The sequence below is a fragment of the Sturnus vulgaris genome, chromosome 14 (genome assembly GCF_052056855.1).
Source record: "Sturnus vulgaris isolate bStuVul1 chromosome 14, bStuVul1.hap1, whole genome shotgun sequence".
Classification (NCBI taxonomy): domain Eukaryota; kingdom Metazoa; phylum Chordata; class Aves; order Passeriformes; family Sturnidae; genus Sturnus; species Sturnus vulgaris.
In genome coordinates this window covers 11,557,061-11,570,166 of record NC_142256.1, presented here as the reverse complement: position 1 = coordinate 11,570,166, position 13,106 = coordinate 11,557,061, and the positions used below count along the sequence as shown (strand labels likewise).

The following is a 13,106-nucleotide window of genomic DNA, read 5'->3' as shown; positions in this document are numbered from 1 at the left end:
TTTGCCTTCAGTCAGCTGTATTTATTCATGAAAAAGTTAAGGAATATGGAGGGATTCCAAAGTACTCTTAACTGTATTTGGCAAACTTCAACTGGTTAAGCAAAACAATGGTTACTGTACATGCAACTTAAAACACAGCACCTTTATAAAACATTGATTTTACATAGTAAAAATCAATAAATCACAGCAACAACAACTTCTCCTGGAGTGACTGTTTTTTCACCATCATTACTAGATCTTCCATGCCACTGTACTTGTGCAATACTAAAAGTCACAGAGCACTCTGCTGCTGTCTCAGAAAAGTTGAAGGCCACTTTTTATTTTATGGAAGTCATTCTGGGTCCATAACAATCCTCCTGTCATGGGAATATTCAATTCTGCAGAGCTGTGAGGAAGAGAATAAAGCACATTAGCAGTGGGCTGATTTGGAAGCTCACATCACCAAAGTAGTTTTGATAGCACTTTATTTCCAAAACACTTCTCATTTTTAGCTCTGAAACATTTATCTGCTGAAATGTTCTTTGGTTTTAATCAATAGTCCTGAAACATAAAAGGTACAAGGCACAAACTAAAAGAAAGGTGACCAGGTACTAACAATTGTGAGAGAGAAACGACTGCAAAAATTACCAGAGAACAATTCTCATCTGAAACTTCATCAATCCTTTGCAGCTCAGAATAAAAGCTCAGGTGAAATGCTAACACAGCAAGCAATTGACATGAGAACAGCCTCTCACAAGTTACAAATCTTACAGCACTACCCATTTCTATGGCTTTAGAATGAATCATGGGACTTACACAGACATTCAAGGATGCAACCCCTAAAGCAACAGCATGTCAGCAACTCCACCCTCAGAAAACTCTCCAAGTGGTCACTATTTGCCAAATTTGCTCCTGCTGTCAGGTAAAACTGACATTGAGAGCCAATAAAAAGCACATATCACAAAACCCAGAACACCTGCCTGAGCTATTTAAAGCTTCAGAGATTGCCTCAGCAACACTAAACATGAATTTTGATAAAACACATGCACAGTGCACACCAGAAAACCCACCAAAAAATGAACACAATCTTTTGGGAGGAAGGAATTGCAGAAAGACAAAGAAGAGCATTGCTTTTAGAAAGGGTGTGTCCCATTGCCTATGCTGCAGATGCTTTTTGCAAGCACCTTATGGATATTTTCGAAGTAAAACATCAAGTTTTCACAATCTCTCAAACCATCCTTTAGTACCTCCCTTCAAGAACAGCTCTCTGCAGACAGAGAACTTGGAGGGCAATACCAAAAACGTAAAAAACAAACATCTTTTCTGGAACAGGACATACAAACACCTTTGATGGGGGAAGCAAAAAACCCATGTAGCTACAAGACAAAGGACAAGGTTTCTACACAGGAGAAAATATAATCAAGTCAAGAAAATCTTTCTCCTGCCTTGGGGAAGTCAAACCACCTTTCCAATATCACATGTCCTTGGGCAAATGGAGAAGCTGCTATGCAAGGGAAATAATAATGGACAAGCTGGCACTGTAGCACTCCTGATGAAACCTGGCACAGCTACAGGAATAAATTAAGTTCTACTCCTTTCTATTTGTGATAGCAACACGTTTTCCTCATGCTTCTTTCTAAGATTTTTTTCCTTGGCATCCTGCCAGGCTGTAATCTGAGTAGAACAAACTGTCTGCCCCTTTCCCCACACAAAGAGATGCAGAAACACATGTTACTTTTGGCCTAGTATGAGAAAGCTCTCATTTTCTACATGAATATTTTCTAGTAATATGAGTTGCATGAAAAAATACACTGTTCAAAAAACAGCCTGAAATTTACAAACGTGGCTTGTAGCTTTTTAGCCTGCAATTAATATACTACCAGTCCTCACCATGACTAAATCATATTTCAAAATGCAGTCTAGGGTATCTTCCTCCAAAGGGACAAAACGTTACCAATAAGGGAAGGTCAATTTGATGCCAGGGAGGATTACCAAGAGGATGGAGAAAAATGGAAGCCCTTCTCTTCTCAGATTTGAAACTGGACGTTTGGAATCTGAACACAAATCTGAATATGTGAAAATACGAACATGTGCAAGATTTCTTCTCAATGAAATATCCCAGACTGCATGATTCTCAGTTCTTCACACTGCTACTAGATTGGGCCCATCAACCACAGAAAAGACTCAGTCATTGGAAAGTTGTCCAATCGAGTGTTAAGGAAAATACCTACAATTCATTTATATTCTGAAGCATTCCTTGGATTAAAATAATAGGAGATGGGTTTATATGTATGTGATGAAACTGATTTGACAACTTACAGCATTCAAGTTCCGATGACTTCAAAGTGTGAAATAATGACCCTATTAAAACATCTCCAATGGGATGCTTTACCTGGATAAGCTTCATTTAGTAACAAAGGTGATCTGACTAAAGCTTTATAGAATGTCCCTGTGATTTCCAGGACAATCTGTGTTTCTTTGAGGTCAGATCTGCAGCTCTAAATTACTAACTACAGCACTAAAAGGTCACTGGGTACTGCCAACATATTGAAGATCAAAGCCCCAGAAAAACTTCAATTTTCAAGCCTGCTGGGGCTGTGTTGATACCTGCTAAACAGCAGTATTTCATAATCCTTGGAATGGTTTCCTTTAACAAAGAGCAGGAGGAGTGAAGATAGCAGTATTAGAAGATGGCATCCTCAAAGGATACCACTAGGGTTAGGTTTAGAGACAACAGTAGATATTTGGGTCAAACTATTTAAATAGAAGTAAAAAGGAAATCTCAGCCCTAACTTTTCACATGGTATAGTAAAAGGCACAGAGAGAGAAATGCATTTCATGGTTCAGGGGCAAAGTCCCACCCACACCATTACTCACTTTGTATTGAGAGACTTCCACTCATCCCTCACTGGCTGATCAAGCAGGGACATCATAGAATAATTATCCAACATCAGACCATCAGGGTCATCTGTCTGACCTGGAAGTTTCCCAAGAGGAAAGTCTTTCCATCGTACTTCATCTAGATAAAAACAGTACAAAAACAACAAGTGTGAGTTTCCCAAAGAGATTTCTGAAACACAAGATCACCCTCCCCAAGTCCACAAATACTGCCTCTTGCAACTCAGCCATTCAGCAAATGATCTGAACCAATGTCACAGAAGCAGAGGACAATTTTCCTTCTGTTCTCAAAACATTCAGTTCTATCAAGCTGTTCACATCAGCATATGTAAGATGTCTCTTTTTTTCTTGAGAAAATTTCCCAGTGAATGGAGTATAAGAGTTCAGTCCTCTAGTGGCTGCTTTTTTTCCTTTAGATGTCATTTTGACTCCAACTCCTCTCCACCAGCTTCCTCCTCCTGTGTCTGAGTCCCTCCATGACTCATCCAAAATTCTTAGCTACAGAGACCTCCAACCCCAATAAGAAAATGCAGCTACTGTAACAAAGCTAACAAAACACTAGATATGCTGTTTATTCCTTCTGAAAACCTGTCTTGCTCCTTTCTTTTGTTTGCCACCATGTCATAACAACCATTTTCCCAGAGCATGGAACTCAGGCTCACAGACAAACTGTGCTTTCAAATACCCCCAAGTCTCACAAACAGAAGTCCAAGAAACATCCATATTTTCTTCACCATTCACAGCTGGCATATATGCTGCCCCATCAACTGGATACACTGGTATTTTAAACAAATATTTGGAAATGTTTGGAAAAGCCTAATAAAAAAATAAGTAAGATAGTAATAGCATGCTCCTGGAAAACACACTGACAGTATTTTACAGGCTTAAGTGAAATTAATCCTGAACATAAAACACTGGGAAACCCACATTTTTCAGTAATTTGGCATTTAGATGACTTCGAAGCACAATTTAATTGTGGCCAGGTCCAAAGGGCTGAGATGTCTTTGCATTTCAATTAACATTTGTCAGTGATGAAGACTGTCTAAGTCTTAGAGTCACTTTTTACCTGCAGTGATCTGCCAGGCAGACCCTTGCAGTGCTGCCCTTTTCTCAGCAATAGCCACCATGGTACCAGAATGAGCAAGTCCTTCCAAAGGATTTGTTTCAGTCACCATCTCTTCTTCCTCATCTTCCACTTCCTCTACACCATTGTCTCTCTCTGGCACATCTTCTTGTTTCTCTACAGTCTGCCCTTGATTTTTAACTTGATTTTCTTGCCTGGCTCTCCACTGTAAGCTCTCTAGAGTATAAATTGGTTGTTCACTGCCATCTGAAGAGAGGCCTGGACTGGACAAAGGAGCACCTCCTTCTGTGTAAATGGAAGCAAGATAGAGAAGGTTCTTCCGAGAAGATCGTGGCAAGCGAGGTCTCATGATTGTGAGGATCCTAGAAAGGAAAAAGGGCAATGGAAAAGTCTTAAAAGGGTTGATAAATCTTCAGCTGGAGTATTTTTTGGTTTTAAGTGTTTGTTTTCTCCAGGACAGGTGACTCACATAGCTCATCTAACAGGCAAAATCTGATTATTCCCTGGTCAGTGGATGCTGTGATTAAAATTAATTAAATTAAATTAATTAAGGACTTGGGATACTTCTAACTGAATTCTGCTTTGCTGTTTTCATGTATAAAAGTTAGGAACTGTGGTAAATTCCTATCACCTGAACAGGGTCACATTTCTACCAAGTCACTTTGCTTCTGAAGAGGTTGCCTCTTCAAATACCTTCCCAGATAACCTCTGCTTTCATTTTGAAGGTACGGTCTCTAAAATTCTTTTCCTTCTTCTCTTTGTGTGCAATCAATGGGGAGATGAATAGCAGCAAGCATGGCTTTATATGCACCTGTTACAATTTCTACAAGATGCAAAGAAAGGCAAGGGAATGCAGCTACAGCTCAGCATATCACTAGGGAACCAAAGCTGTTACAGAGCACTGTTTGCTGTTCCTTTTCTAGGTCATAGCATCAAACTTACAGCTGAAGAAGATGTGGGGTTGCCCAGCAGGGAGCTTGCAAGCAACTGTCAGTCAGTCTTATCCACTGCAAAGGAACTTTATGGAGGAACAGCTCCTTCAGAGACACCTGCTTGTTACACTGCTGTTTCTTCTTCCCTTCAAAGAAGATAAGGAAAACAACAGGGTGCTCAAAACTCAAAAATACACCCTTCATCCCTCTGCATTTTTACTGGAACACATTCTCTAATAAGCTGTCATTTTAATCCAAATACATGACCAGAGGTACCAACCAAATACATCAATGTTGTTATTATAAAGGACTTGGCAATGCATGGGCAGCTTGGGTAGCTCCACCAGACAAAGCACTGCAGACATTCCCAAGCTGGCCCTGTGCCCCTCACCCCAGACAGGAGAACCACAAGATGTGTTTGAACAGTATTATCCCAAATAAATGCAGTGTACTGTATCTGGGACCCAGTATCATTCCAGATAGCTCTGCAAGCAGTAGAATGAACTGGGAACCAGCAGCATTCAGGGATCTTGGTACATCACAGATATGCTCATCACTGACTGAAAGCACCAAATCTTGACCTATGACTGCCTGAGATACTGCCAAAATCTTTGTGCAGTCTGAGCCAGATCAGGAGAGGACAGAATAGGCAGCAGATTAAGGGGTGCAAACCTCTGCAAGGATGCAGTATGCCACAGTATAAAAATTCTGTTAGCAGAAGACTGTGACATTCTGAATAAGGCCCTTCAGTGCCCATCTGGAATGAAACCATACAGTCTGCCAATTTTAACAGTTCAAAGAGTCAGGAACTGAAAACAAAATATTACTTATTACTTGTGTGTAAGTTTAGAAGGCATAAAAATCCTGTGATAGGATCAATAAAGAACAGCAGCATTATTTAGTATCTTATAAAGGCAGGCTTCTGTTAAGGGAGAAAAGAACTGGGAACAGGGATCTCATGACACACCACATATAACAGTAACAGATAGCATATAAGGATGTTATTTACTACAAGTATTGATATCTGAAGAAATTAGCACTTAAGGGCTGATATTTCCTGTGAGAAATTAATTTTTCCTATCTTGAGGAGGCTGCAGCAAACTTATCAATAACAATTTCAATTTTTTGCTAAGAAATATGACATGCACAAGCTGCAGGTTGAAAAGTCTAAGAAATGCAACAATAAAAGCTTTATGTTCACATGACAAAATGTATTAATTAGGCTACTGCACTTTTAATGTATAAAGATCCCACCACTTTAACAGCATAATTTTACACTTGTACAGAAGAAACTCTTATGCGTTTTTAAACATAGAGATTCCAGACTTACTCACCAGCATTTACTTTGGCAATGCCATTCAGCAACTCAGAAATCCAGTTGATCAAGAACTGAGGCCGGAGTTCTGAAGAGTCAGAACATCCCTTCAACTCTACAAACATTTTCTCTATTAGGATCTGTGTAAAACTTCGTGAAAGGAGTCCTGACAGCAAAGGCTGCCAAAAGCAGTAAAATGTCGGGGGAATTTTGAATTGCCATACCTCTTTATTTGCTGCAATAAGAAGAAAAAAACAAAACAGAGAAGCCAGAAATTGGTGCTTTGCAACTTGTTTATGAAATACAGGTGTGACACTTGCTCCAAAATAAAGAAGTTTGTTAGATTAGATCACTAATTACTGGATGTTTCCTGAAATCCTCACTGAACCTGAAATTATTATTTTTCTTATGCTAGGCAAGTAAAATAAGTAGCAATTTGATAATTAGCACAAGGAAATTATTAATACAGGAAGATCTACCTGTTTTGCTAATCCCTTTCCAGTTTCAGCTTATTTCACACATAATTAAGAGCTATTCCATCTAAAAAAATATGCTTCAAAGAGAAGGTTCATTGAGCAAAACAACATAAAATCAAAAAGCTTTTATATTTTTCTACTGTTTTATAGTCATGGAAATTTGAGAATCTTTCTTGGAAAGTTCTTTGGCTGTGAAATAGGGAATTTATTCATTTTCATTCCCTCTAGGTGCCTAGTTCTCTTGCAAACAATAAATGCAATTCCATACATATGGGCAGCAGCTTGGAACTAAGATGCAGCTGGTGAATGAGGCTCAAAAAACTCCATCCAATTTGATTTGCTTCAAATATTCAGTGTAGAAGAGAAACTACTGAGAGTTCCTGAAATCAACAACTGCTGCAGAAAAGGGTAGAGATGCAAGCTTTGAAAGATATTTTGGCTAGATATTCGGTGTTGAAGAGATATCCTTCCATCCCAAGAGATTTATGCAAAAGCAATAGCTAAGCATGGCCATAAGGGGTTCTGGAGAACAGGGTAAAAGATGTTTAAGGACAGACAGACAAGAAATATGCAGCCAATTACAGATTTCAATATAACGAGAAAAAAAGAACAGACTTGGTCATAACACTAGCCATGCATTTTCTACATGGGTGATGCACAAAACACTCACCTTCATACTTGATATTTAGCATCTTCAGACAATCCACCTTTGGGATGAGAAAGCCATCACTGAGAAGAGCTTCAGCCACTGTCTCCCTAGAGCAGAGAGACTTATTACTGCCACTTATTCCTTTATGTACCAAAACACCACTAAACAGTTCTGAAACAAGCCTGACTGCCAAATATCTGGAACTGTGAGGAGGGAATGGAGAATTTTTTGTTCGAACAATAGACCTGCTAATGCTGTTCTTGTATGGCATATATATTCATATTCAAAACATCAGGAGTTATAGCTCTTATCTCTAACATGATACTCTCTCCCCTCTGCAGTTACACCAATCAGATTTCTCAAAGCAGGTGAAGATCTCCATGCAAATTTATATGGTAATAAGGAATTCTCAACACACTAGGTCCTAGAGCCTCTGTAGTCATAGAAAGGTAAAAAATACAGAAAATGCCAAGTATTGCCCTGCAATTTTTCAGAATTCTAAAGGTTACTGTGCAATCAAAATCTCTACAAGGTTGTTGGTAGCTTTTGAAGACACTAAAGATGCTGCCTGCCTTGGGGCCAACATTGCTAAGTCTGGGACAACATCTTGGAGACCATGTGGCACAAGGACCATTGCTCATTAGCATAGATCAACAAGTCAGTCCTCAAAGATGCTGAGAAAATTGACTAACTGCTTTCTCTATGATCAGCTACTATGAAATGGCAACTTAATAGGTCTACAGCCCAGTTCAGCACCGTACCTTTCACCTCAGTTCTTTACAGAGACATACCTGTTTTCCTGCATCAGGTCTTTGATCTGAGCCAAAATCCAGTCCACTTCTGAAGAGGAATCAGACCACAATTCTCGAGACTTTGAAAGAGATGGCATAGTCTGCATAACCTGGGTGAAGGAAATAATCAAGCATTAACAAAATATACTCTGATGGCAAACACGAAGACATTATTGCTATGACAAGAAGATGCACGTGCCACATATACTTAATCACCAGTACTTGAAAAAGTTCACAAATGCTCCCCTTTCTTGGAATCTCCAGTAAGTACAGATCTCCTTATAAACCTGAACAAAGTGCCCACATTAGGAACTGTCACAGCTCAAATTGCTTGTTCTCTGTAGTGAAGTTTCCTTTGGCAAGCCATGTATGACAACACTAGCAGATATACCTGACCAAGGAACTAACTAAGGCAACAAGGAAGAGAAAACACACTACCCAAGAAAGAAAAGAGAATTAATGGAAGCGCTGATCATCAGAGTGCACTTACCCGGAACTGCTCATTCTTGTAGGACATCAGAACATCTCTGACTTTTTCTAGAAATAAACATAAATATATCGTTTAAGCAGAAGTTAACTATGTAAGGAAATTCTGCATCTAAGGAAGCTGCTTAGCTTTGCTAAATTTACACTCAAGGAAAGCATCAGTCAAATGAAGCCAGCAATTCTGCTCAGACAACACACTGAAGACTCCCAAAACTCCCAGACTTTTCTAGCAATATAAATTTTCTCAAGTGGGGTTGAACCACGATTTCCATATTTTATCACTACCAGTAGCTAAAGACAGGTAAGTTGGATAAATCCAGACAGCTCAAAACTAAAAATTCCTAAATAGACCAGTGTAGGAAGAAATTGTTCCTATATGCAGTTTATGTTCTGATGCATATTTGTATTCCTTCTGCTTGCATTTTGCATCAATTGCAACAGCGCTACAGCTGATCACAAACCAAAGTGCTAAAAATTTGGAGAAACACTACCAAACCAGTCAGGCAACCCCAGGAATCCACCAAGACCCAAAGAGAAATCCCAAAACCTGAGCTGAAGGCATATGCTAGAAGATGACGCATTTAATCTGCTTTCTCTAGCATATCTAATCCTTGTATCTGCTACTGTTCTAGGAACACCTGCCATGGAATTCCTTGTGTTTCTGACAGGCCTCATGCTGCGGGGTTTGAATCTCCCATGTATCACTGTCCAACTCTGCATTTGCTTCCACCTCCTCCTGCTCTTCTTCCTCATCCTCATCTTCTTCACACAAGTTATTGCCCAGCTGACGGTTCCAATACATCTTTCGTAGCCAGTCCAGCACAACATCACAACCTAATGGAGAACAGGAACTGTTATCTTCTCAGCGAGGATTTCTTTGTTACAGCAAAAAATAACAGGTGGCATATTGCTAACCTGTATTATGAAAATAAATGCTGTTAACCAGTTATGAATTCTGAAAACACAAAAAACTCCATTATTGAAAACGTGAGCAAGTTAAAAAAACACAAACAAATCCCACAAAAACCAAACTAAAAAAAAACTTCCAGAAAAACTAGGAAAAAAAGAATACAGTATCACAGGCATGGTAACCACACATCATTTTTTGGAGGGAAAAAAAAAAAAAGATTGGATACTGCTATGGCACTGCACCTTGCTCAAGCTAGGTCAAATTTAAACAGCAACTAGGTCCCTGCAGTGGCATTCTGATAAGAAAATGAGTCAGTACTTTAGTATCACCATAGATACTGTGTCAACATATTTATGGTGATATGACATAGAGGCTGTCAACACAGCATCTACAACAATAACAATTTTTTCTGTGCAGGGACTACACTATACATACATTAGATAGAATGGAAAGAAAATGCCTTTACTTCCATCAGCATTTTCCCAATTCAATCTAAAGACCATGCTGAAGATTATTTAATTGGATTCTCAAGCTTTAACCCAAAATTCCCAAGAATCTCTTCAAATGCTATGAGCTGGTCATTCACTCATGCTTGCAGTATCCACATTTCTCCCTAAATGGGATTTTTAAAGAGTCTTAGGTATTGCTAAGGAAAAGCTTTTACCTATCTCCCCAATATGAACTTCCTGTGCTGTAAAAAAGCAAAAGCACCAAACTGTTGCAACCAGCTGTTATTGTTTCGAGTAATTTTTTCAGGGATAGAAGAAAGCCTCTGAACATCTTGCCCTGTGAGGAAGCACAACCTGGAGCCACCGGACACAGCTCAGCTATCCTGGCAGGGCACTGGCAAATCCTCTCAGTGTCTGACATCACAGCTCTCCCTGCCAGGACAAGCGTGCTGCCTGTCCTGCAGCACCCCAAAACCGAGGCAAGGCGCTCCCCTCAGAGCCTGCAGCACTGGCATTGCCACCCCAACGAGCCTCAGGCCAGCCCTCCCCATGCCGGCTGCTGGTGGCACTCACCCTTGCGGCACAGGGCCAGCCGTGGCAGCTTCCCGTGCGTCAGCTCGTGGCGGAGATCCACGACCCACACGGGGATGTTCACCTGCAACGACAGCCAACACATGACCCCTCTGCTCCCACTGCACCAGGCCACACCTGCAGGCAGCCCTGCAAAGCTGCACACAGCCTCTGCCAGGTGGGAACAGCACCTTGCTGGCCACTCCTGCGCTAGAGTTCCCCTGCTTCCCACTTCAAGAGTGGGCCAAGATGCCTCAGCTCTCTGATGCCACTCCTCCTGTGGCCTAGGATCAATACAAACTTGCATTTTATAGTTTCAGTGTTACACACAACAAGAGATTTCTTTTTAGACAGAGGCGTTACATGTAATTTAATGATACTGCGAAGCAGATAAACTATATTTACATGGATGAGACATTGTAGATAACTATATATCAAAGATACAAATAATATCATATATAATACTGAAATTTACATGGAAATTTGCACGCAGTTTTTTGCAGCTTTCCTGAGGACAACTACCTTTAACTATGCAAGATCTTTGCTTTTAAGCTTGATCAGTTTTAAAAAGTAAGAAGCAGAACCTTTGTCAAAAACCCAGGAAAAAAAATATAAATCAATTCATCATTCTCACATAGGGGCCCAAACACATACAGAAGAGTCTCAAATACTGTCTGTCCTTCACTGTCAAAACTTATTCAGTCCCAGGTATGATGTTCAGTGCAGCTGGCAGTAAAAGGACTCAAGTTGGCCCTGCTACTGCAATTACAGCTTGAAACCTTTCTCCTTCACACACAAGTGGAAAAGCTCACCTGAAGAACGAGACACGAGATGAAAATACCTGCAAATGTGAGTGCTTTTTATGTATAGCCTTGCTTGTCAAAGACTAGGATTTATAAACCACAGATTTAGCTCTTTTTCCTACCTCAGTAGCTAAGAAATAAAAATGTGTGACAGTATGTCAAGTGGGACTACACACATGTAAATCAAGACTTTTGATCACATGTAATTCAAAACCTGTTTAAAACTTTGTACCTGGAATAAATGAGCATCTATATCTGTCATTTTGGTTACGAAAGAATGACCTCCCACAATTTCATCCACTCAGTGCTGCTAATAACCTATGCATATGCTTTCTGTATAGATGTAAATTATCAAGCAACTCTTATTAAATAGTTACCTCTTTGGCTAATTGTCTCAGAGGAATGCTGACCATCTTCTGTTTCCTTTCCGTGATCAAGTTGACAAATCTGCATGCAGGTTACAGAAAAGATAAATGATTATCAAAAACTGCAGAGAAACTTAGAACTCCAGAGACAAACTCCCCAAACCCTGTGGTCCCAGAGATGCAAAGAGAACTCAGACAGTGGAATAATGACATCTGTCCAGGTCTTTCTCTCAAAGCACGAGGGCCTTGAGAGCCCTTACCTTACAAGAGCCAGTCCATAAGAGAGGATGAGCTCATGTGACTTCACCCTGCCAGATGAATCGAGGACCTTACAGCGAATCAGTTCTGCCGTGCAGTCCACTGCAAGAGGCATTTTTGGACCGTACCTGGAGGCAAAGGAAAACCAGGTGAGCAGGCCCACACAAATACACTCACCCTGTAAAAAGGGCAATGTTCTCGCCACATTTTGTGCTCTGTGGTACAAAACAGCCTAAGAAATGGTACCCTGAGACAGTATCAAAGGCTCGTTGCACAAGGCTTCTATTGGAACAGAGTGGTTACATGGTTACTCCTAAGTACTTACTGATACACTAAGCACATATACAAGCTGCTTTACCTAAGCGGTCTCGTGTATGCAGGCAGCAGAGGCAATTCAGGGCCCTAGGATATGCTCACTGCCTCGAGAAATCAGCCCATGAAGTTTCGGGCATGCAGGGCTTCGGCTTCCCCTGCTCCCACGGGGCATACGCTACCTGGAGCCTCCCGCAATAAAGAAGGAGCCCCTGCAAGACGGGCCCGCCTGCCCGACTGCACCGCCGGCCTCCCCACACAGCCCCGGCCGCGGAGCCGCTCCGGTGGGGAGCAGCGCTCGGGTCCTCGGCGGCTCCCGGGCCAGGGCCGTGAGTGCTGGGCACAGGGCACAGAGCGGCCCCATCCAGGGACCGAGGGGCGGCCCCGAGAGCCCCATCCAGGGACCCAGGGGCGACCCCGAGAGCTGCATCGCGCTCCCCGTCCGCGGCCCGTACCGGCTCTTCCACGCCGAGACGCGGTCCAGCGCGTCCTGCTGCAGCCGGCTGTCCCCGCAGTACAGCCCCACCATCACCTGGTCCCACTCCGCCCGGCCCCTCCACGCCACCACCGTCCGCGGCGGCTTCAGCCGCCTACGGGCCGGGGACGAGCTCGGTCGCCCGCGGCTCCAGGCCGGGCCCGCGCGGGCCGCCATGCCGCCAGTGCCGTTCCTCGCTCCGCCTCCCCGCGGGCCGTGCCCGCCCCGCTCCTCCCTGCCCCGCCCTGCCCGCGCCGCTTCCGGTTCCGGTTCCCGCGCTCGCCGCGCGGGCTGGGTGCGGCCGCCTGAGGGGAGGCTGAGCCGCGCCTCATGGAGGGCTGCGGAGGGGCCGCC

At 42.2% G+C, this 13,106-nt stretch overlaps 1 protein-coding gene across 1 annotated transcript; it reads right to left on the bottom strand.

Annotated features, from left to right (window-relative positions):
• LAS1L (LAS1 like ribosome biogenesis factor) lies at positions 1-12,983 on the bottom strand. The gene is made up of 13 exons (XM_014887652.2): positions 12,733-12,983; positions 11,968-12,093; positions 11,720-11,789; positions 10,543-10,624; positions 9,253-9,444; positions 8,615-8,661; positions 8,125-8,234; positions 7,355-7,440; positions 6,228-6,443; positions 4,904-5,039; positions 3,944-4,323; positions 2,857-2,998; positions 1-385 (listed from the first exon to the last, which is right to left on the bottom strand). The coding sequence occupies exons 1-13, from the start codon at positions 12,927-12,929 to the stop codon at positions 295-297; spliced, it is 1,875 nt and encodes a 624-aa protein (XP_014743138.1). The 5' UTR covers positions 12,930-12,983; the 3' UTR covers positions 1-294.
• Between the last annotated feature and the right edge of the window lie 123 nt (positions 12,984-13,106).